Source organism: Triticum aestivum, chromosome 5B (assembly GCF_018294505.1).
Source record: "Triticum aestivum cultivar Chinese Spring chromosome 5B, IWGSC CS RefSeq v2.1, whole genome shotgun sequence".
In the NCBI taxonomy this organism is placed as follows: domain Eukaryota; kingdom Viridiplantae; phylum Streptophyta; class Magnoliopsida; order Poales; family Poaceae; genus Triticum; species Triticum aestivum.
The window spans coordinates 288,560,833-288,585,874 of record NC_057807.1 but is presented as its reverse complement, the minus strand read 5'-3'; the positions used below and the strand labels follow the sequence as shown (position 1 = coordinate 288,585,874).

Genomic DNA, 25,042 nt, shown 5'->3' with positions numbered 1-25,042 from the left:
ACTGTCTTGTACTATAAATTCTATTTTTACTTACTAGCTAGCTAGATGTTAATAATTAAGTGTATAGGATTTAGGGTAGTTGATGAGTGTTATGCACATGCCCGCTTAATTAAGACATGCAAACGTGTGTGCATGCAGTTTCCATTGAATCTTGTTAATCATTAAAGTTGACGAAGGAACAGTTGAAGTACTTGACTCACTACTTTAAAAAAAAGAAAGACTACACAATCGTGAAGGGGATAGCCGACAGGTAATTTTAATCATTATTAACTATATGTCGGCCTCTTTAGTTCGTCATTTCCTGATATCAACTATTTAATAACTCGTTTATTCATTTTCTTTGCCGGCGGGCAGGGCTTGGGAAAAGTTCAGGAATGAGATTCCAGGCGAATGGAGAGAAAAGCTGTATTGGTTTCGACCCAAGGTATAATTAATTAAGTAGTACTAACTAGCTACCATGCATCTCTTTAATTCTAGTTTCAATACCATTAATTATCATGCTTGATTAATTATTATCTGATTAAATTCTATTCTCGTAAAGGCCCTGAAGCAGACGCCGGGGACTGATGTGTGTGCACACTACGTTTTCGAGAACATTCGCATGATGACGTCCGAAAGGACCAAAACTGATAGACAACTATGGGTACGTTTGACGGAACAATATTCACAATTTTTACATCATTATCGATATCTAGTCACATAACTAATACACATGTATATTGATCTCCTTCTTAACAGTGTGTGTGTGTGTGTGTTTGTGTGTGTGTGTGTGTGATCGGTTCTACGAGAAATTCTATTTATATATATGCATAACGTGTACAATATGTAGTATCATAAAATACCAGCAAACAAAAAAGAATTAAATGGAAAACACAAAATTAAAGGAAAGATAAATAATAAAACCAAAAACCCCCAAAAAATTTAGTACTGGTTGGTAACCGGTTGGTGTTACCAACCAGTACTAAAGGTCTCCCCACACCCGGCCTTGGCTCGTGCCACGTGGTGGCCCTTTAGCGGTGGTTCATGTAGAACCGGTACTAAAGGGGGGACCTTTAGTCTCCACCCTTTAGTGTCGGTTACGGAACCGACACTAAAGGGCCTTATGAACCGGAGCTATAGCCCGGTTTTGCACTAGTGCAAGGAGGCCGTGGTGGGTATGGACGAGAATGCCGGCAGCTGCAGTTCGCGCTGGGCCGCTACGACCATGAGGTCGGCCCGTTCACGTCCATCGTGGACCTCACCTCCACTAGCGACGTCCAGGCCATGGACTCCGCGCGAGCAAGAGTGGGAGATGGGAGACGCCACGCGAGCAAGAGTGGGACATGGGATACAAAGGCTTCTGTATTCCATGTCTTACTATTCTTCGCCGGCGACCCACGTCTTCACTTCCCAGATCTCACGGGCGCCGAAGATGCTAGACATGGGGAACAACAAGGACTTGGAGGACAGACACCGACGAAGATTTATACTAGGTTAACTTCGAGATGGATTTGTTGGATGAAATATGTCGCAAATGTAATGAATGTGGTCCGATTTAAATGAAAATCATCGGGTTTGCATGAAAATTGTCTTGTTTGTTCACATTCCATCTGAGATGTATGCAAACTTTGAGGTACACGGTTGGATGGCCAACTCATGTATCACGGTCCGGATGCATCCGTGGATGGATAACGTGTTCGTTTTAGGGGTCGGTGTTCGAGATGCGTGAAGGGGATTGAAAGGAATAAAGTTAAAATCCGTGTATAACCCTTGTATAACCCTTCCAATCCTCAAGTAGGTAAATGATAAAAAAATTATATGTGTAATGCTACCTAGCATAATCTTGATCATATATCTAATCATGACATGAATATTAAGACATGAGTGATTCAAAGCAATAGTCTCACTCTTTGTCCCTTTTTTCTTCTTTTTTTTTTTGTCCGGAGTCTCATCCCAACTTGTAGGGGAATGATAGTTTCCATCATCCTTTCATCACTGGTATAATAAATAGTGATTATCATCACACTTCTATTTACTTACAACTCGATATTTAGAACAAAGTATGTCTCTACATGAATGCCTCTAGCCATGAAGCATCTTCGAATTTTTTCATTTGGTGAATCAAATAATGTCAAAATCCGTGTATATCCCTTCAAATCCTCTTGGGAGGGGCCGCATTGTAAAACATCCGTGCATCTCGAGGACCCGCTTGTCATAAATTCACCGGCGGGGGTCGTCTGGTAAATACTTAGACGAGAACCCCTCCCTCACTGCTCCTCTTCTTCCCATCTCTCTCCCTCCTCCCGCATCGCAGGGCAGCTCCGCTCCGCCTCCCCCCGCCCCGAGCACAAAAGAGAAGGGAGGGAGGCCCCCCCCCCCCCCCCCCCCCCCCCCGAGGGAAGGGAAGAGACGACATGGACGACTACGCGCGGGAGATGATGGAGCTCAAGACGCTCGTCACCCGCACCCTCGAGAAGAAGGGCGTCCTCGCCAAGATTAGGGTCTGTCACTCCCCCACCCCCTTCTCACTTCCGATCCACTAGGGCTAGGGGCTAGGGCGGATCTACCTTTCCTCTCTCGCGCGCATCCTTCCAGGATCTCCACATTTCGTGCTTCCGCGACCTCCTTCACCAAATCTTCTACATCTTGTCTCTTTTACCCTCATTGGAACTGAAATGCGCGCAAATGACCCCTTTGTGTGTAGAAAGTTTTGACCCTACGCGCCCCGTTCCTGTTAGATTCACTACGCGTTTCAAATTCTGCATGTAACCATTTGATAGTTTGGGAGGGTCCAGCTTTTGCGTGGTGCTACTGCTCCGTTTCTGGTTCAGATTGCTAGACAGCCAAACAGCAATATAGCTCGCATAACTATAGCTTCTCTAGTTTCAACTACATTATCTTGCAGAAAATGTTCTTGTGAGTTATCTGCACCACCAGATGATCTCAGTGCGACGAGGCGGTGGCATCTTTGTTTGCAATATAAGCATTAAGCATCAACGGTTTCTCTGTTTTTGTTATTATTTTTACAGTGCTCCTTTTGTTATTCTGTAAGGACATAGAACAGTTGGGCGTCTGGTTCAGTTAAATGTATGCAAGAAGTTTACATATATAATTGTTGGGTGAAGAACAGAAGCTGTGTTGCTGTTTCCTTATCCAACCTAGGCTATGTTCGATAAAATCTACAACTATTGCTTCCTTGTCTATTAAACCTAGGCCATGTTCGATGAAATCCACACACTTCCGTGAGCTGTTAGATCTACATGGAATTGCTCATTCTGGCACAAAACATCATATTTTTCTCATCAGTTGCCTTGCATGACCAGGCTGAACTGAGAGCAAGTGTGTTTGAGGCCATAGAAGAGGAGGACCGTGTGATAGAGGAGAACGAAGATGGCGGGAATCCTGCTTTGCTTGGTAGCTGCAATGACCGTGCTAAGCAACTGCATGCTTCACCGTCAGGTTTGTGCTTTCAACAAATGGTACCTAGTGATTGGATCGATAAACCGTACCTGTTGCCAGATCTGGTCTGGTATATGCAACGCTCTAGGATTTTGTACTGTTGCTGGTGAATATATATTCCAGATGTATACTAGATCGACACTGTATTGCATGATAATGTTTTTTCTCTGCTGTAGATATTGGCAGATTTTAGCTTAGTAACCTTTTTAGCTAACAATAATGGAACTCAAATTACTTAGACTTGTTGCATACCTTTTTCATTTTCTTCTGCACTTCTGAAATATCTATCCTCGTTTCTCCTCTGTTAACTGACGAATGAGTCTTTAGCTGCCATGCTTCTACACTGTTGTTAACTGAAAGAAGCATCTGTAAAATGCAACTTATCGCATTTGTAAAATGCAACTTATTGCATTTGTTTATGTTGCTTCCAGTCTCGATCACATATGCCTTCAATGTTGAAGGTCTTCAATATTTGGCAAAATGTTTTTTGCAAACTATGTTGGATGTGAGTGGTTCACATCCTAGAGTTTCTGTTGCTTGCAGGTAGGTTATTAACAGCACTTATAGGTGAATACTTGGAGTGGGCCCAGCTAAGTCACACGATGAAAGTTTATTTGCCAGAATGTAATCTGGTAACCATTTTTTGTATTTAATGGATCTAGTCCTGTTTATAAAAAAACACAGCATTCACTAATGTGCCTTGTACTGTAAATCAGCCCAAGGACTTTTGGAAGAATGAGCTAAAGGATTTCTCTAACAAAAATGGAGCTGAAGGGAGCAGGAGTGCTGAGAGTGGTCCCATGCTTCTAGATGTTCTTGAAGGATATCTTAAATATGAGGTTAATCTCTTGCTTACTCAGAAGTTCATCAAAATGGGCCTGTGTTAATTTGATGAACGGCACATTTCTTGATTTAGTATTTGTATGTGGATTAACCAATCTGTCAAAAAAAAGCATGTCTAACCATAAGAAAAAGTTTTATGAGGCTTGGTAAGGGCATTCTAATTTTGTAAACAAGTCTTATGATGCTCAACGGAAATGTATTTGGTGTGGATCTCAGTGTAGAATTTACAAAATACTTTGCCTATTTTCTTGATAACATCTATATTATCATTCTCTAAATATAGTCAATATAAACCTTTATCTGCCATCAGTGCATACTTGTTTACTTGAAATTATTCCATTGTGTAGAATTTGTCTCAAACGAGGATGGCTGGTAGGAGAATGATCAACTCTGAACCTGAGCCAACATTGAATACTGAGCACCGGAACATGAGGAGGCCACCATCTTCATCTTCAGTCGCTGGCATGCCTCCTATGGGAAGGTGGGCATCACTTAACCTACCAATGTTCCACATTTATAATTTTGTTGCAGCGGTTTGTCTTCCCTTCCCTGTAAATGTGGTTAACACTTGACTTTTAATTTGCCAGGCAAATGCCACCATCGCAGACATCAGGTACCTGACATTTAATTCATTCATCTTGTCACATACCCATGCTGTTTCTTTCCTAAATAAATTTCAAAACAAATGCTTTGGACATTCAGACCGAAGAGGGGGCTCTTCCGCTTCCAATACAAGGAAAGATGAGTACAACTGGGGATATGATGCTGATGATCTCTCGGAGGAAGTATTGCGTACATCCACTGCTCTAGAGAACATCCAGTTAGACCGGAAAGCCCGAAACCTGACAACATCTTGGAGGTCAGGACACTTATCATAGTTGTTTGCTTTTGTACCTTCCTTTTTTCTTTTCTTTGCCATTGGGATGATAATTTATATCCTTGCAGGCATCCAGGCAATGGTGCCGAGTAAAATCTTAAGGTGGAAGAGCTCCAATGCGCTGTTGGCTTGCTTGGTTTCCCCTGGGATTTCTGTATCCACTTTCGGTTGATATTAGACTGCGCGCGTGTGTGTTGTAATCCAGCTAATTATGCACCTGAGATGAGATTTTATAGTGAGCTAGACCTATTCATTGTAATCTTGTGTCTGATACTTGCGTGTGGGACAAATTGATTTGATTCAACGAGCTTTTTTTGCCTCAAATTATATCTAATACTTGTCCACGGCTGCTCAAGGATATCACTGAGTTTCAGAATACATAAGTCTGGGGATGGCCATTCGGTAGCGCTATTATGAAGGGAAAGATACATATTGTATTCTTTTTGATCTGAATATTTTATCATCATCACAAACACACTATAGAGCATTGTACTTTCTTCTTTCGTCTTCATCGAAGTTGCACATGGTTGTGCTTTCCCTCATATGTGGTTACCAGCGAATTGTCCGATGAACGCTCCACAAACTTGCGTGCGTTGCATCTTGCTGTGCTGCATCTGTAGTAGCTCCTGCATATCCAGCAACCACATGTAAACAAGTCTTCAGGTACAGGAGTTGATGATGTAGCTCTATAATTCAGTTCATACTATTTGTGTTTGTTGAATGCAGTTCTATGTTTCACACCTTAAACACAAACACTAAATATTATAACTGGTATGTACCCCAAAAATTATACTACGCCTGAAAGAAAAACACAAGGGGCATGAATTCATGGAGGTGGCTGTTATGTTCTCAATTTGTATTACCTTGGAAATGAATTACCATTAACAGCCTTCTGACCATACTTGCGCCAACGGAATGCTGCATCCCCAGACGACCTGCATTCTGTTGGAGACTGGAATGCAGGAGCAGCCTCACCAGAAGTCAGGCCATTTGTGATGCTTGTTTGCTTCTCCTTTTGGCTGAAAAGGAATTTTCAAACAGATGTAGGTAACTTGCATAGTTACATGAGCAAAAACAATGACATGCATTACATACGTTCTTCACAATATAGAATTTTGACTAGACATACTCATTTCCAAAACAAAACAAAAACCAAGAAAGCAACTAGTCTGACAGATACTCGTCCTATTTTTGCAGCTGAGGCTACTGACTAGACCTGAACCTTGAGAGACTGCTATTTTCTTGACCATATTGTACTACTAGGTTTTAACTCAAAATACAAAATTTTGCACCATAGTTCTCTTACATTAAGAGTTAGTATTCTACTCCAAGATGGAAACCCCATGAATTCAACAGGTAGACACTCTGCATTGTTTACAGCAGTCAGCTCAGTGGTCCAAGGACACCCAGGATTTATTTCTTGTTTACCATAAAGTTGCAGTCCACTCAGTGTTGCAAGGGTAGCACAATGCAGTAATAGTTCATAAGTATAATTTCATCATCATTATGGGAATAACAAATTGGCAACCACGACATGGTGCTTGTTCATAACAGAATACGATAAGAACGTAACTGTTAAAAAAAACATAACTGTAGTATGATCTTTGCCATTCTAATCCACAACCTCCACATGTTCTGGAAACTAACAAAGTTTTGAATCCCGATATTAAACAACATTAGCATACCTTGTGTTGCAGTGATAGACCGGACTAGTGCTTCCAATTTCGTCGACGTAATCACAGCTGCTTTTGAATGCCGCGGCAACAGGATCTGAAACAAGAGCGAGGTTGCACCCTCCTAGCTGGCTTTCTGCTCCAGCATCATTGCTGCCATGGGCGTCAGGGACCACAACTTCTGTACTTGCCAATGACGCTGGCTTTTTTGGTGGATGGGGCTGGGGATGGTTGTGTTCACCGTTGTACACAATTTCCGCAATTTGGCCATCTACGGTTGTCTCCACTTTCCTCTTGACAGGGCAGGTTGGGTGAGTGCACTTGTAGTAGCTCCGCGGGAACTCGCTCCCTTTCACTTGCTTCTGCCCATACTTCCTCCAATTGTAGCCATCATAGGACAGACGGTTTTTCACACCATGAATTGGCTTGTTGATATCGTGGAATGCCGTCATCTGGTCACAGGAGACTACTTGTTCTGGATCGATGACCATTTTTTCATGTGTGGTATCTAAACCAGCATCCTGTAACTGAAGTTTGGCACAATGTTATAACATGGTAACTTTATAAGATCAAGGGTCAAAATCATCCAATAGATGAAACATAGGTATACTTGATTTGAAGTGTCATTCTTGGAAAGTACTCCCTCAGATCCATAACAAGTGTCGTGGTTTTAGTTCAAATTTGAACTAAAACTACGACAGTTATTATGGATCGGAGTGAGTAGCAAACATTTGACGCTATCAGACGAACACAAATTTTATTTCTAAATTCAGAAGAAGAACAAACTGAATTTCAGTGAAGCACTAACCATGGTTGCAGCAATTCCTGCAGATAGATCACTTGGTGGCGGTGCGAAACGTGTTACCTTTGGCCGCCTAACTATAACAGTCTCTCCTGGAGAGGAGATTGTTGCAGAACCAGTCACAGTGAAGTCTTTCAATAGCTTCGAGAAGGAAGTGAAACTGGAGAAAGGCCTGGAGGCTACAGGCTTCACAGGTGTTATCTTCTCTTGACTTTGCATCTTCCACTGACAAAAGAGCAGGCGAAAAAATTCATGAACTATAAAACCTAATCAATCACACTAGGTTACATGAAAAGCAAGTTTATCGTCAATATCTTTCAGCTAGTAACAGAAAATTCTGTGCTGAAAATTGCAAATCAAATATCAAGATATGAACCAAGTTAAAGAAAGAGACTGGGATTGCATTAACTTATGAGCAGAGCACAATAAAACACAGGTGTGTGCTTTTTAATGGAGATTACAGGTATATGTATGAAACCATTGAGAATTTGAGATGACAACAGAGAAAAGAGAACCCTTGTAAAAGGAAATGGAGGATCAAAGTAAAGAAACTTGCTAGATTAGAACATGAATGAATGAACCAACTAAATTATGAAATAAAGCAAATTTTAGATGAAATTTGAAGGTTGATCAAGCAACAACAACAGCAGAACATACTAATGTAACAACGCAACTTCAAAGTGCTAATTTACTTTCCTGTTATGCACGTATGAACAACTTGAGCAAGGAAGAACCATTCAAAATAAATTGAGCAACAAAAACAATGGAAATATAAGGTCCGCGTACCTAGGCCCTTGTGCTCTGTGCTCGCTCGGTCACAGCCGTAGACTGGTAGATGCAATGGAAGGGCAAGAAGGAAGTTGAATTGCAGAGTTGACAATAAGAGGAGAAAAGGAAGATAGTTGGGGTGCATGCATGACTGTTAGGTCTGGGCTCCAGGGGTTAGGTAAACGCCAGATGGCTAACCTCATCAGTACTCACTGCCTGCATGTTTCACTTTGCAGAGTATCATAGATCTGGAACATGTACTCTTGCCTGTAAGGGAAACTGCACACCATAGTAGCCCATTGTATTCATTGTACCAAAATGTTATAAACATTCAATACGATAGAATACTTTGCAGCAAACAATCTCATCATTCAAATACCAATCAAACAGAACTGAAATGACAGAATACGACATCATAGTGTTTGTTTATCATCACTTCACCTCAGTGATCAAAATGAACAAGCTAATTATAGAGTACTGAAAGTTCCAGAAGCAGAAAAGTACAAAGAAACATGTTTCTTATAAGATGAATATATAAAGGAAGTATATGCATCTTCAGAGAATTCTTGCAGGGCACAAGAGATGTGCAAGAATAGTTACATGATGGTAGGCCTGCTGAGAAAATTAGACTGCCACACCAACGGAAGAAACATACACTACAACTGAAGAACAGAATAAACATTGAACTGTCATAGCTTTGTTCTTTCTGTCTTGCCCCCAAACTGCATTTCGTCAGTTCTGTTTCCAGCGTCGTCTTGTAAACCAAGGATTGCAAAGTAGACATAGCTGAAGCTTGCAACTCAAATATGCATGCTAACATGTTTATTGCAACATTTTAACAAAGAGCAGTAGTAAAAGAACTTGTGCATGGGATCGATTAACATCCAAGAGCAAAGAACAGGAACACATCTTATACAGTACTAAGATATACAGAATTACTCTGCTACCATAAAGAGGACATGAACTCCAACAGGTGTGATCCACTATACTTCATCACCGTACGAACATAAGCACGGTTAAAATCGCAGTATTAAGTATTGACCACATTTGAGAACTAACATTTGGCTGTGAAACTCATCCAGAACTTTACTTACACAAGCTCTGTTCTACGCTATTTCTGCTACTTTGAAGCACACTACAAAATCAATCGTTTAAAACGTGACAGACAACACTAAGGCAAGCTGCTACAGAACTTGGAACACTGACCAAGTAAGAGGTCAATCTTCCTTGCGGCCCTCACCGGCCTTGTTCTTCTTCTCATCCTCCTTGTCTTGGATGAGGCGAGCGATCAGGTGCAGCTGCTCGGCCCTCATTGCCTTGACGCTTTCGGCGTCCACCTCCTTCCTCACAGTGTCGAACCAATCTGCTCCACCCTCCTGCTGCTGCCCTCGACGGTCCCTCCACCAGTTACAGATAGCCCTGGCCAATGCAATGACGTAGACGCCGCAGTCGTGCCCGTTGGCCTGCATCGGGGTAGGCCCCTCGACGAGCGGGGCTCCGTTGGCGGCACCGGGGAGCAGCGGGCGGAGCACGGCGGCGAGCTGGCGCGCGGCGTCGAAGTTGAGGACGCCGAGGCTGTCGTGGTGGACGAAGCGCGGGCAGGAGGCGCCGTTTGTGGCGTCGAGAACGAGGAGGGTCCAGTGGGAGCCGCCTTCCGCGACCGAGGCGTCGGGGTTGTCGTTGACGGGGAGGAGGACGAGGCTGCGGGAGGCAAGGCGGAGCGGCTCGGCGACGGCGGCGACGGAGTCCGGGTCCGGGAGATTCGAAAGGAGGTAGGGTATGGAGGGCGGCAGGAGGAGGAGGTCGCCGTCGTCGTCGCCCTCGAAGGCGGCGGAGAGGTGGGCGAGGTAGAAGGCGATGATGCGGTCGTTGAGGAAGTGGGGACCACGGAGGATGGAAAGGTCGGAGCGGAGGAGCACGACGTCGCCGTAGCTCAGCGCGCGCTCGTTCCCGTCCTCGCCGGCGGTGGAGGCGGAGGCCGCACCGGCGGGACGCATCTCGCAGGCGGGTTGAGGAGATGCTTCTTCTTCCGGAAAGTGGTGCCGTGGTGGTGTGGTTTTCTGATTTACTCCCTACAAGTGTCCCGATCTGCCATGAACGAGGCGCAGGGGTGTAGTTTTAATACGGGAAAGTTAATGAATTGCGGTTTTGCTAAATCTCAGGTGTATGAAATTTCTTCCATCATGTAATTAGAGCATCTACAGCAAATTCACCCCATATACTCCCGTGGGCGCATCCCTGAACAGCACCGAACGGCCCCTCATTTTGGGCTGGGTACATCCACATATCTTAAATGTTGAACATTAAATCCATGCAATCCATGCACGTCGATTATATGATACAAATCGTTCCAATTCAACAATTCGAAACAAATACGAGAAAGCAAAACAAATCATAGTTTAATAATCCGAACATGAAAAGCATCATTGCTGCATTCTCAGCTGCTGCCAAAGCCGCCCTCGCAACGCCGTACTCCCTACGGTTGTTGATCCCCTTCTTCTTCTCCGCAAGCCACTCCTTTGCATGTTCATCCACTACAAAATTTGCTTTATTTTGCGACGTCCCACTTGTGTCCTGTATAACCCATTTTCGTCACAAAAATACGTTGGCGACGTTTTCTGGCTGTCAACCACACCGTCACCGAAACATCATCATAGAAAATAAGAATTTGACGGTATCACTTTTTTCGTCACACGAGATCGCATTTCAGGCGATGAAACCTAAAAATGTCATCGGTGGCCGTTTCCGTTATCGACCCATAATGTCACCTATGATAGTCCAACCTGTTGCCTAAGATCTTTTTGGCGACAATATTCACGTCATCCATGATAGGCCCGTGGGTTTGACCGGTCAAAGATACTAACAGTTGGGGCCCGTGAGCAGGCCGAGCAAGAAGATGGGCAAGATAGCCCTAAGGAACAGGCAACAGATGGAGAATCAGAGGATGATAATTCCATGCCTCTCTCCAAAGACGAAGTGAGCCTTGACGACGACGAATTCATCATGACTGAGGACCCCGTCGAGCAGGAGCGCTTCAAGCACAGGCTTATAGCCACTGCAAACAGCCTGAAGAAGAAGCAGCAGCAGCTTCAAGCTGACCAAGATCTGCTAACTGATAGATGGATCGAGGTCCTGGCAGCCGAAGAATACGGACTCGAGCGCCCTATCAAAAGTTACCCAAAGCGCAAGTTTCTACCTCAACTAGAGGAGGAGGCATCAAAGCCTACACTACCAGCGCATGACGCGGCTGACCGGCCACCTCGGGGCCGAGACAAAGCAGCGTTTCAGCCCGAAGTCTAGCCCACAACCCGACGCCAAACAAGCAAAAACACGAAGGCCTGGGGCTCCACGCATGACATGCGAGACAAATTGAAAAACAAAGCAAGACAGTCAAGATCGATCTACGGATCACGGGGGCGCGCCTCAAGGCGTGACGATGACCATCACGTCGGACATACCAACAAACCCGGCCGGACCGAATACAACGTAGCCCGGCACAGAGGCGCCACACACCCCCAACGCTTCACTGATGAAGTAATGGATCATGAATTCCCATAAGGGTTTAAACCCGTGAACATTGAATCATATGATGGTACTACAAACCCCGCGGTATGGATGGAAAATTTCTTCCTCCACATTCACATGGCCCGCGGAGATGATCTACACGCCATCAAGTACCTCCCACTAAAACTCAAGGGACCAGCTCGGCATTGGCTGAATAGCTTGCTGGAAAACTCCATCGGGAGTTGGGAGAACCTGGCAGACGCATTTCTGGACAACTTCCAGGGCACTTATGTGCGACCACCAGATGCTGATGATCTAAATCACACAACCCAACAGCTCGGAGAATCAGCCCGAAATTTTGGACTCGGTTCCTAACTAAAAAGAACCAAATTGTCGACTGTCCAGATGCCGAGGCCCTAGCGGCCTTTAAGCATAACATCCGTGACGAGTGGCTTGCCCGACATCTTGGCCAATAAAAGCCAAAGTCCATGGCAGCCCTCACAATACTCATGACCCGCTTTTGTGCGGGCGAGGATAGCTGGTTGGCTCGTAGCAACAACACAACAAGCAATCCTGGCACATCAAAAGCCAGAGATAGCAATGATAAACCACGACACAACAAACACAAGCGTCGCAAAAATGGTAATAGCACCGAAGACACGACAGTCAACGCCGGGTTCAGTGGCTCCAAGTCCGGTCAGCGGAAAAAGCCATTCAACAAAAACAATTCGGGCCCGTCCAGTTTGGACCGCATACTCGACCGTCCATGCCAAATTCATGACACCCCAGGAACACCAGCCAATCATACCAACAGAGAATGCTGGGTCTTCAGAAAAGCCGGCAGGTCATATGCCGAAAACAAGGGGAAGGGGTCTCAAAGCGACGATGACAACGAGGAGCCCCGATCACCGAATATAGGGGGGCAAAAGAAATTTCCCCCGCAAATCAAAACGACAAATATGATAAACGCCACCCACATTCCCAAGCTGGAACGAACGTGCACTCTTAGGGATGACGACTTACCGGAGCCAGTCGCCCCATCACCTTTGATCGTAAGGATCGTCCGGCCAACACCAATCAGGGCAATCCAGCCGCACTCGTCCTTGACCCAATAATCGATGGGTTCCACCTCACAAGAGTCCTTATGGATGGAGGCAGCAGTCTAAACCTGCTGTACCAGGACATAGTGCCCAAGATGGGTATTGATCATTCGATGATCAAAGCCAACTAAAACCACCTTTAAAGGTATCTGATGTCTACTACACAGCCTTCTTCTTGTAGACGTTGTTGGGCCTCCAAGTGCAGAGGTTTGTAGGACAGTAGCAAATTTCCCTCAAGTGGATGACTTAAGGTTTATCAATCCGTGGGAGGCGTAGGATGAAGATGGTCTCTCTCAAACAACCCTGCAACCAAATAACAAAGAGTCTCTTGTGTCCCCAACACACCCAATACAATGGTAAATTGTATAGGTGCACTAGTTCGGCGAAGAGATGGTGATACAAGTGCAATATGGATGATAGATATAGGTTTTTGTAATCTGAAAATATAAAAACAGCAAGGTAACTAATGATAAAAGTGAGCGTAAACGGTATTGCAATGGTAGGAAACAAGGCATAAGGTTCATACTTTCACTAATGCAAGTTCTCTCAACAATAATAACATAGATAGATAATATAACAATCCCTCAACATGCAACAAAGAGTCACTCCAAAGCCACTAATAGCGGAGAACAAACAGAGAGATTATGATAGGGTATGAAACCACCTCAAAGTTATCCTTTTTGATCTATCTATTCAAGAGTTCGTAGTAAAATAACATGAAGCTATTCTTTCCGTTCAATCTATCATAGAGTTCATACTAGAATAACACCTTAAGACACAAATCAACCAAAACCCTAATGTCACCTAGATACTCCATTGTCACCTCAAATATCCGTGGGCATGATTATACGATATGCATCACACAATCTCAGATTCATCTATTCAACCAACACAAAGTACTTCAAAGAGTGCCCCAAAGTTTCTACCAGAGAGTCAAGACAAAAACGTGTGCCAACCCCTATGCATAGATTCCCAAGGTCACGGGACCCGCAAGTTGATCACCAAAACATACGTCAAGTTGATCACGTGAATATCCCATTGTCACCATAGATAAGAACGACAAGACATACATCAAGTGTTCTCAAATCCTTAAAGACTCAATCCGATAAGATAACTTCAAAGGGAAAACTTAATCCATTATAAGAGAATAGAGGGGGAGAAACATCATAAGATCCAACTATAATAGCAAAGCTCGCGATACATCAAGATCGTGCCATAGAGAGAACACGAGAGAGAGAGAGAGAGATCAAACACATAGCTACTGGTACATACCCTCAGCCCCAAGGGTGAACTACTCCCTCCTCGTCATGGAGAGCGCCGGGATGATGAAGATGGTCACCGATGATGGGATCCCCCTCCGGCAGGGTGCCGGAACGGGCTCCCGAGAGGTTTTTGGTGGCTACAGAGGCTTGCAGCGGCGGAACTCCTGATCTATCTTCTCCTTCGATGTTTTTAGAGTACGTGGACTTATATAGGCGAAAGAAGTCAGTCGGGGGAGCCTCAAGGGCCCTAGGAGACAGGGGGCACGCCTAGGGGAGGTGGGCGCGCCCTCCTATCTCCTGGCTTCCTTGAACCTTCCCTGGCTTGAACTCCAAGTCTCCCGGATCATATCCTTTCCAAAAATCACACTCCCGAAGGTTTCATTCCGTTTGGAATCCGTTTGATATTCCTTTTCTTCGAAATACTGAAACAGGCAATAAAACAACAATATGGGCTGGGCCTCTGCTTAATAGCTTAGTCCCAAAAGTAATATAAAAGTGTATAATAAAGCTCGTAATCATTCAAAACAGATAATAAAATAGCATGAATGCTTCATAAATTATAGATACGTTGGAGACGTATCAGTATCATACCAGGTGTGGAGGCCAATTGTACAGGCTCCATCACTCTGGAGGTAGTCTTCGGATCACCAAACAATTACCGTACCGAAGAGTTAGTCTTCAACATTCTTGATAACCCGCAAGTATACGGGATCGCAACAGTTTTTGATAAGTAAGAGTGTCGAACCCAACGAGGAGCTAAAGGTAGAATAAATATTCCCTCAAGTTCTATCGACCACCAATACAACTCTATGCACGCTTGACGTTCGCTTTACCTAGAACAAGTATGAAACTAGAAGTACTTTGTAGGTGTGATAGGAAAGGTTTGCAAGATAATAAAGAGCACGTAAACATAAACTAGGGGATGTTTAGATAAAGATGCAATAAAGTAAATAAAGTGAGTGTGGAAAAGTGGTGGTAGGAGTTGTGAAAGTGTCCCTAGGCAATTGACTACTTTACTAGACCGATAGCAAGTTTTATGTGGGAGAGGCATAAGCTAACATACTTTCTCTTATTGGATCATATGCACTTATGATTGGAACTCTAACAAGCATCCGCAACTACTAAAGATTCATTAAGGTAAATCCCAACCATAGCATTAAAGCATCAAGTCCCCTTTTATCCTATACGCAACAATCCCCTTACCCGGGTTTCTGTTTCAGTCACTCACGAAACCCACTATAAGTGAATCATGAACGTATTGCAACACCCTACAGCGGGAATCCCTCACGCTTGCGCGACACGGAGGGTACAATAGGACAACAACATAACCACAAGCAAATTAAATCAATCATAGCAATTCATCAACCACCAATAGGACAACGAAAATCTACTCAGACATCATAGGATGGCAACACATCATTGGATAATAATATGAAGCATAAATCACCATGTTCAAGTAGAGGGTACAGCGGGTTGCGGGAGAGTGGAACGCTGAATATAGAAGGGGGAAGGTGATGGAGATGTTGGTGAAGATGACGGCGGTGTTGGTGAAGATCGCGGTGATGATGATGGCCTCCGGCAGCGTTCTGGCACCACCGGAAGCAAGGGGGAGAGAGCCCCCCTTCTTCTTCTTCCTTGACCTTCTCCCTAGATGGGAGAAGGGTTTCCCCTCTGGTCCTTGGCTCCCATGGCGTGGGAGGGGCGAGAGCCCCTCCGAGATTGGATCTATCTCTCTGTTTATATGTTCTCTGATTCTACCCCTTCACCGTTTCTTTTATATCTGGAGATCCGTAACTCCGATTGGGGTGAATCTTTCGCCCAGATCTTTATCATAAAATTAGCTTTCTTGCGCCAAAATAAGAGTGTCAACCGCCTTACGGGTGGCCCACGAGAGACCAGGGCGCGCCCAGGGGTAGGGGGCGCGCCCCCCTGTCCCGTGGCCACCTCGGACACTGTTTCGCGTTGATTCTTCCTCCAGAAAATCCCAAATATTCCAAAATAATTCTCCGTCCATTTTTATCCCGTTTGGATTCCGTTTGATATTGGTTTTCTGCGAAACATAAAACATGCAACAAACAGGAACTGACACTGGACACTGGATCAATATGTTAGTCCCAAAAATAGTATAAAAAGTTGCCAAAAGTATATGAAAGTTGACGAATATTGGCATGGAACAATAAAAAATTATAGATACGATGGAGACGTATCAAACATCGTCCCCTTTCGCAGTGACTATCAGGCACTGCTCGGACAGACCGCGTTCGCTCGATTCAAGGCGGTGCCACATTATGCATACCATAAGCTCAAGATGCCCGGTCCCGCGCGGCGTCATCATGGTTAATGGCAGGGCCAAACTCCCCCTCACTGCCGAAGAGTCTACCACCGCTTTAACAGCAAGAGCAACGGATGGCACCTTTTAATCGAACCTCGAGTCGACGGCCAAGCTCCCGGACACCGCCAAAGGAGTCCGAACTACTGTGCGGCACGATAGCCCGGCTCGTCCGGAGCTTAATTAAAAACACTCTGGCAAAAGTTAAGACAAGCCACATACTGCGGCTCAACTGCTCTATGGCGCAAAACCATTTCTTGCATTCTCTTTGCAGGTTCACCTTTGCGTAGGCCAGGATGGATGGCGTGGAAACAGTTCGAACGCGTAAGGGAATCTCTAGATATTCCCCTCTATGATCATCCGACTACACTCCAGATCCGCATACAACTTCCTCCCGCCTGGTCTCAGCAGGTTCCGCAGTCATATTTCTTTTTATCACATTATCTGTACTCATACGCATTGACATATTATTCAAATACAACATGTGGATTTATATGATGCTCGTCTGCTGCTATTTCTTATTAAAACTCTTTTGTCAAAAGGCAGCTGCACAACGCGATATGCCTTAATATGCCAGGGGCTTCATTATACCCATACTACGACAAAAAAGTCCGAACACCTTCACGGCAGTTCGGCACCCCGAACTTATAGCATTATATGCATCAGCTCCGAATCATGTCTTGGGTCAATAGTTGGGTTTGCCCGGCTCCTATGTTTTGGTACCTTATGTTCCGCTATATCGGCTAAGGTAGCACAGGGAGAACTACTGCGATTGTGTCCCGGTTCTTCCGTACGAGCACCTCAGTAGAGAAAGCTGAAAACTAACTGTCATGATGCAGCGAGAGCTGGTCAGCTGTTCGAGAGATTGTAAAATCTTTAAGGATTTCTTCCGCATAATGCCATAACCAATGCAGCGTGCGATGGATCGGCTTTTCTTCCGATCAGGCGCTTATAGAGCCCCTCGCGCAGTCTTCCGAACACCAGGGGCTGCGCCTACCTTCCTTTTAAAACTCCTATGTCTAAGTGAGAGTGATAAAGCCCTATAGTCCGATTGCCTGGTTCGCTGTGCTGAACACCTCCTTCAAGGACCCAAAACTGAGATAAAGAGTGCTCAGGTTTATCCCGAAGACCCCCGTACTTACTACGTGGGGGCAGAAGCCGACGACTGGCCAACTCTCAAGATTAGTATATAAAACGGCCGCACAGGAGGAAAAACTTTCAAACGACAAGAAATAAATAATAGAAATGACCTTGTTCAAACATTACAAAGGACAAACATGACCGTATTCATGGAAATGTAATGTCCTTGGTGCATTGCTCCGCCGCAAGGCGGGCTATTTTCAAGACACCTTCATAATACAGCTCGGGCTTGCGGTGCTCCTTTCCCTTCGGCGGTCCCTCGGTCATCAGCTTTTCCGCATCCATCTTCCCCCAATGCACCTTTGCGCGGGCGAAGGCCATTCGCGCACCCTCTATACAGACCGACCGCTTGATGACTTCGAGTCAAGGGCAGGCACTCACAAGCCGCTTCACGAGCCCGAAGTAACTGCTCGGAATCGGCTCGGCGGGCCACAGCCGGATAATTAAATCCTTTATGGCTAGCTTGGCCGCCTTATGCAGTTCGATCAGCTGCTTCAGTTGATCGAAAAAAGGCACCGGATAATTCGGCGCCAGATACTGCATCTAGAAGAGCTTATCCACAATGTTCCTTTCTTTGGCTCGGTAGAATTGGGCGGCATCAGATATGCTGCGCGGCAGCTCCACAAATACCCCTGGAGAAATCAGAATTCAAAACTATCAACTTGATTTTCTCCTTTCAAATACCCGCTTTGTATAGAAAAAGCCTTACCAGCCGCAATCTTCCTCGCCTCCTGGATTTCCTTCAGGGCACCTTGGGCTTCCCCTCGGGCATCACTTGCGGCTTGGTGAGCCTGGGAGAGTTCGGATTCTTTACCTGATAAACTCTGCTCCAAGGTCTCGCATTTCTTCACGGCCTCCTGAAGCTCTCGCTCAGCTTCAATAACTCTGGCCTCGTGCTTCTCACGGAGAGCCTGCTCTGCGGCTGCCTTCTTCTCGGCTTCGGCCACAACCTTTTTAAGAGCCTCAATTTCGGTCGTCGCCCCTAGGGCACATCATAAAAATATTTTCATCATGCACACTTATTCATTTGTGCTAAATGAACAAGGTTTCTACATACCTTGATTATCCTCCATCTGTTTCTGCACTCGGCCAAGTTCTCCTTCAGCCAGCTCCAGACTATGCCTCAGTCCGGATACTTCCGCAGCATGAGAGGTGGCAGACACTACAAACGCCTTCTTATTAAAATGAGAAAGATGTCATCAAATGAGTCTCCTGCGAACATAAAGTTGATTCTTTGTCCGATTCTTTCTTTCACCGAACAGTGTATCAGGGGCTACTATCTATACCATGACACTCTTCCAAACCTCATAAAACATACCTCAAAGCCTCTCATGAGGCTGATACAGGATTCACTCAGTCCACTCTCAGCAGACTGAATCTTTCCAATCACCGCACCCATAAGGGCATGGTGTTCATTAACGATGGAGGCGCTCTTCAGCGTCGCCAATAAAGCATCCGGCACCTTTGGTTGGACAGATGTTGCCGGCAGAACAGACACACCCCCTCCAGCCAACGGAGGCCGCCTGCCAGATTCCGGGGCATTATCGGTATCCGGAATCGTGTCCGGCTGGGCGCTGGATTCAAGACAACCCCCGCCATCGACATCCATGGGAGCCTTCTCTCCCGTGTGTCCGGACCCTGAAATCTGGCCTCCCGGCACCGCCCTTGCGATCTTTCCCCCCCCCCATCCATGGCCCGGGTCCTTTTGGGACGAAACCTCGGTGTCATCCACATGTTTGGGGGAGGGGGCATTCGGGGGTGTCCCGCTCTCCATAGCATCTGAACCCAGCAAATCCTCGAACGAGGATTGTTCGGCGCGGGACCTTAGAAGACTGTAAAAAGTATGGCTCAGATTAAAATGTTATGCCATGACAAGTCTGGACGCATAAGCATGTTCGGATTTTATACTCACGAGTTCACCAGGGCTGGGCCCTGGGATCCCACTCCGGGCTGCTATCGGCGGCGACAGTGGACTCCTCTGGAAGGGGAGTTTTTCCCCTTTTAGGCGACTCAGCCTCCAAGGACGCGGAGGCCGTCCTTTTCTTCCTTCCCCTCGCGGGGGATTCATCTTCCTCCTCCTCCTCGTCCTCTTCGGAGGAAGAATGGGCATTGGAGTCTTCGGATTCTGTGTCCGAAGCGCCACGGTGACGGAGGCCGCCCTGGTCTTCTTGGCCTCCTTCTTAGCCTTCTTCTTTGGCGCCTTGTAAGGCGCCGGGACCATCATCTTCGTCAGAAGTGGCCCGGACGATTCTTCTGGCAGTGGGGCCGGATAGTAGATCCGCCCCGCCTTCTTCGCCCAGCCCTAGGAAAGTTGTGGGAAACACATTAAGCATTTTTCTAAGGATATGAAAATGAAACATATGAATTGTCAACATATAGTGACTTACCGAACTCGCAGGGCGGGACAGTTGGTACCCGCGGTCCTCGGCGGAGTCTGGCCATGATTTGCCGGACTTGAAAAGCACCTTCCAGATGTCCCTGTGCGAGGAGCCAAAGAGCTCTAGCAGGTCTGGTGCTTGTCCGGGTCGAACTCCCATAAATTGCAAGCCCGGTGTTGACAAGGTAGAATCCGGCGAACTAACATCACCTGGACTACATTGACAAGCTTGATGTTCTTGTCTTCCATGTCCTGGACGCGCGTCTGGAGCACTGATAGTTCGTCAGATGAAGCCCAGTTCAGGCCCTTCTTGGGCTAGGACGTAAGTCGCAGGGGGCTCCAGATCTGAATTCTGGAGCGACGGCCCATTCCTTGTCGCGCGTCTCGGTGATGTAAAACCACTACTGCTACCACTCCTTGACAGAATCATTGAAAGTACCTGTTGGCCATGTAACGTTGGGCATCTTGCTCACCATGGCGCCTCCGCATTCGGCATGCTCGCCGCTCACTACCTTGGGCTTCACATTAAAAACCTTCAGCCATAAGCTGAAGTGTGGCGGGATGCGGAGAAAGGCCTCGCACACAACGATGAATGCCGAGATGTTGAGGAAGGAATTGGGGGATAGATCATGAAAATCAATCCCGTAATAATACATGATGCCACGAACGAATGGGTGGAGGGGAAACCCTAGCCCGCGAACGAAATGAGGGAGGAATACCAGCCTCTCATGGGGTTCCGGAGTAGGGACGAGCTGTCCCGCCGTCGGGAGACGGTGGCCGATTCTCTTGGCCAAATAGCCGCCCCCTAAAGCTTTTTGATATCCTTCTCCCGGACGGTAGAGGCCATCCAATTGCCTCCTGCTCCGGATCCGGACATTTTCGGGAAACCTTTTTGGGCGGAGAAGACGAACGCTTGGGCACTAGGGCTCGAGAGAAAAGGAATGGATGAGCAGAGGAAGAAGAAGGCATGTGTGAAAAAGGGAGTTCTTATCCCCTTATAAAGGCAGCAAAGATCCTGCGCCTCCCCACTTGCCCGGTAAATTCGCTTATTCCCCAAGTGCCACGATTGATGGCACGGTTGGGTTACCCACACCCGTATTGATGAGAATCCCGTGATAAGGGGACACGATCTCTCCTTCGACAAGACGTGCCAATAAAACCGCCTCGCGATATGTGCGGTGGCGGGTTGTGAAAAACGGTTCGAATAATGACCGGGCCATGGCATGATGTCACGCTATGGAAAGTTGTCGGCAAATTAGATCTCTGGAATATTGTGCTCTCTAAGGTGGTATGTGGAATTTGTTTTGCAGAGCCAGACACGATCCTCATGTTCAAAATCTTATATGGAGTATTCGGAGAAGGAACCCGCCTTGCAATGCCGAAGACAATCTGCGTACCGGACTCATCGTCATTGAAGCCTGGTTCAGGGGCTACTGAGGGAGTCTAGGATTAAGGGGTCCTTGGACAGCCGGACTATATACTTTGGCCGGACTGTTGGACTATGAAGATACAAGATTGAAGACTTCGTCCCGTGTCCGGATGGGACTCTCCTTTGCGTGGAAGGCAAGCTTGGAAATTTGGATATGTAGATCTCCTTCTCTGTAACCGACTCTGCGTAACCCTAGCCCCCTCCGGTATCTATATAAACCGGAGGGTTTAGTCCGTAGGACAACAACAATCATAATCATAGGCTAGCTTCTAGGGTTTAGCCTCTACGATCTCGTGGTAGATCAACTCTTGTAATACTCATATCATCAAGATCAATTAAGCAGGAAGTAGGGTATTACCTCCATCGAGAGGGCCCGAACCTGGGTAAACATCGTGTCCCCCGCCTCCTGTTACCATTAGCCTTAGACGCACAGTTCGGGACCCCCTACCCGAGATCCGCCGGTTTTGACACCGACACCCGCACCTTGCTGCTGCTTTGCAACGGCCGCCCGCTACTCGCCACTGACCGTCATGCTCCTATCGCAACCTACAGCTTGCCGCGCGCCCGCCTTGCCCGCCCCGCTCACCCCCGCTTGCTGCTCCTCCTGCCGGCAGCCTCACCACACACCGCACCTCCTCTCCTGCCCCCTCCCCCCGCGCACCCCATACTCGCGTGGCCGCACCCACATGCGTCCGCGATGCGCCCAACCACCGCCGTCGCTGCAACGCGCCACCTTCGGCAGCCCCATGGCCACCGCCCTATTCGCTGTTGCACGGGCTATCCCACGCCACCACCCATGCGAGCTCCCGTGGCCGGATCGGCCTTCCAGCGATCGCTGGAGCCGCCGGATTAGCGCCGGTGGTTACGCTGACATGGCATCACTAGATTAGGTTAATCACGCGTTTAATACCTCCCATGTGTATGACAGTGGGACTCACTATTTAATTAGGACCAGTTAATTAAAGGAAATAAATTGTTAGTTTTAATCTAAGTCACTGACACGCGGGCCCCGCCAGACCCACTGACTGGTCAACAGTGGACCAGTCAACTGCTGAGTCAGCAGTTGACTGGACCCATCGTCAACCCCGGGTGCACCTATGGGTGCACTGCACCGGGTGCACCTAGTGTTTAGCTGGTATATTTCGAAATTAATATTAAATAGAAAATTTAGAAAATCATTTAAAACTTTGTAAATTCATAAAAAATAAACCGTAACTCGGATGAAAATAATTTATATATGAAAGTTGCTCACAAAAATTCAACGAATCCAAATATGCTATCTGTTCATCTTTCACATGCCCCTAGCATGCTGAACATGGAACCTTCCCCTCTCTTTCATCTGTCTGGAAAATGCCAAATACCAGGAAAACGGGAAAACCCCTCCGGATGTTTTCCCTCTTCGTCTGCAATGTGTATTACTATGTTAGGTCACCCCTAGCACTGTGTTGTCATGTCATGTTTAGTGATGCATCTATTTGCTATATATTTACTATTCCCCCCCCTTCTTCTCTCTGGTAGACCCCGAGACCGATGCTTCCCCTGTGATCGACTACACCCCTGAGGACCAGATCTTTTCAGCAGAGCTTCCAGGCAAGCAAACCCCCTTGATCATTCTGATATCGCCCATTCCTTCTCTCTTATGCTTGCATTAGAACTGCTACTGATTTTGTATGATCCTGTTCTGATGCATAGCCTGATTTTGTAACCAGCTTTGTGCCTTACCTACTTATCCTAAACTTCTTAGTATAGGTTGTTTAGTGATCAACCAGTGACCCCTCACCTCATCCTAGTTGCCCTGCTTTATGTTCGATGACTCGATCAACGTCATCAATGTCCTGAGCTCGACACATCACATCACCCCTTGTTGCTCGACGCTGTAGAGCTACTATCGAGTGCCGATGGTGATACCTCGTATAGCACTTCTGATGTTAACATTGTAGTGTACTTAATCGACTATGGTCTTCGAGGGTGATTCCTCCTTCACCACTCCCTATAACGATTCTGTCGTACAACCCCTCAAGTGTGGACCATCGAGGGTGATTCCTCCAAGTTCACCTTGACGGTTAAATCGAGTGGGAATCCATCGAGGGTGATTCCTCGGGTTTCCCCCTTGCTGTTTTGGACACACGGTTACTTTGAATTTACCCCAGAACCATGATGAAGTCAGGTCGGCCCCGAGGGGTACCCGCGAGAGAAATGTGAAGTCGGGTTGACCATGAGTGTACCCGCGAGTTGATGTGTAGTCGGGTTAACCTGGAGGGTACCTGCGAGTTTTCCACACGGCACGGTCGGACATTCTTAGCCCTTACCGTAAGTCTGCGAGATGGGGTGATGGGACCACATATCGTGGATCATTGCTCATTACCGTGCACTCCCAATACACTAACAGTTTGGATATGTGATCCGAGTAGGCCTCTGGCCTTTTTCGCACTAACCACCACACGGAATAAGTATGGGCACTCTGTGTCGTACGTATCAGTCGAGAACTCTTCAGACGTCTGCGATTGAGCGGCACATGCCTGAGTGGCCCATGTAAGCACCTGCCTTGTATAAGGAGGTTGCCAGGACTGATCCGATCATCCACACAACATGCAGGAGTGCAAAGGGCGATGGGCCCAAGACCCCTGCACGCTTAGGATGTGGACCGGGGTGTTGGCTATTGGAATTATGCCCTAGAGGAAATAATAAAGTGGTTATTATTATATTTACTTGTTCATGATAATCATTTATTATCCATGCTATAATTGTATTAATTGGAAACTCAAATACATGTGTGGATGCATAGACAACAACATGTCCCTAGTGAGCCTCTACCAGGCTAGCGCGTTGATCAAAGATGGCTATGGTTTCCTAGTCATAGACATGAGTTGTCATTTGATAATGGGATCACATCACTAGAAGAATGATGTGATGGACAAGACCCAAACTATAAACATAGCATATGATCGTATCAAGTTTATTGCTATCATTTTCTGCATGTCAAGTATCTATTCCTATGACAATGAGATCATGCAACTCACTGACACCGTAGGAGTATCTTGTGTGTATCAAACATCGCAACGTAACTAGGTAACTATAAAGATGCTCTATAGGTATCTCCGAGGGTGTTTGTTGAGTTCGCATGGTCAAGACTGGGATCTGTCACTCCGTTTGATAGAGAGGTATCTCGGGGCCCTCTCCGTAATATAAAATCACAAGAATCTTGCAAGCATGTGACTATTGAGTTTGGTCATGGGATCTTGTATTACGGAATGAGTAAAGAGACTTGCCGGTAACAAGATTGAACTAGCTATGGAGATACCAACGATCGAATCTCGAGCAAGTAACATATCGCCGGACAAAGGGAATTGTATGCGGGATTAACTGAATCCTTGACATCATGGTTCAACCGGTAAAGATCTTCGCGGAATATGCAGGAATCAATATGGGCATCCATGTCCCGCTATTAGTTATTGACCGGAGAGGAGTCTCGATCATGTCTACATGATTCTTGAACCCGT

At 46.3% G+C, this 25,042-nt stretch overlaps 1 protein-coding gene and 1 pseudogene across 1 annotated transcript; one reads left to right on the top strand and one right to left on the bottom strand.

Moving 5' to 3' along the window:
• Positions 1-2,331: 2,331 nt before the first annotated feature.
• Positions 2,332-5,485, top strand: LOC123111440 (protein TONNEAU 1b). The gene is made up of 8 exons (XM_044532243.1): positions 2,332-2,480; positions 3,303-3,438; positions 3,982-4,070; positions 4,155-4,277; positions 4,629-4,762; positions 4,869-4,894; positions 4,984-5,140; positions 5,227-5,485. The coding sequence occupies exons 1-8, from the start codon at positions 2,394-2,396 to the stop codon at positions 5,249-5,251; spliced, it is 777 nt and encodes a 258-aa protein (XP_044388178.1). The 5' UTR covers positions 2,332-2,393; the 3' UTR covers positions 5,252-5,485.
• LOC123111442 (WRKY transcription factor 44-like) lies at positions 5,485-10,534 on the bottom strand (annotated as a pseudogene).
• Positions 10,535-25,042: the final 14,508 nt, after the last annotated feature.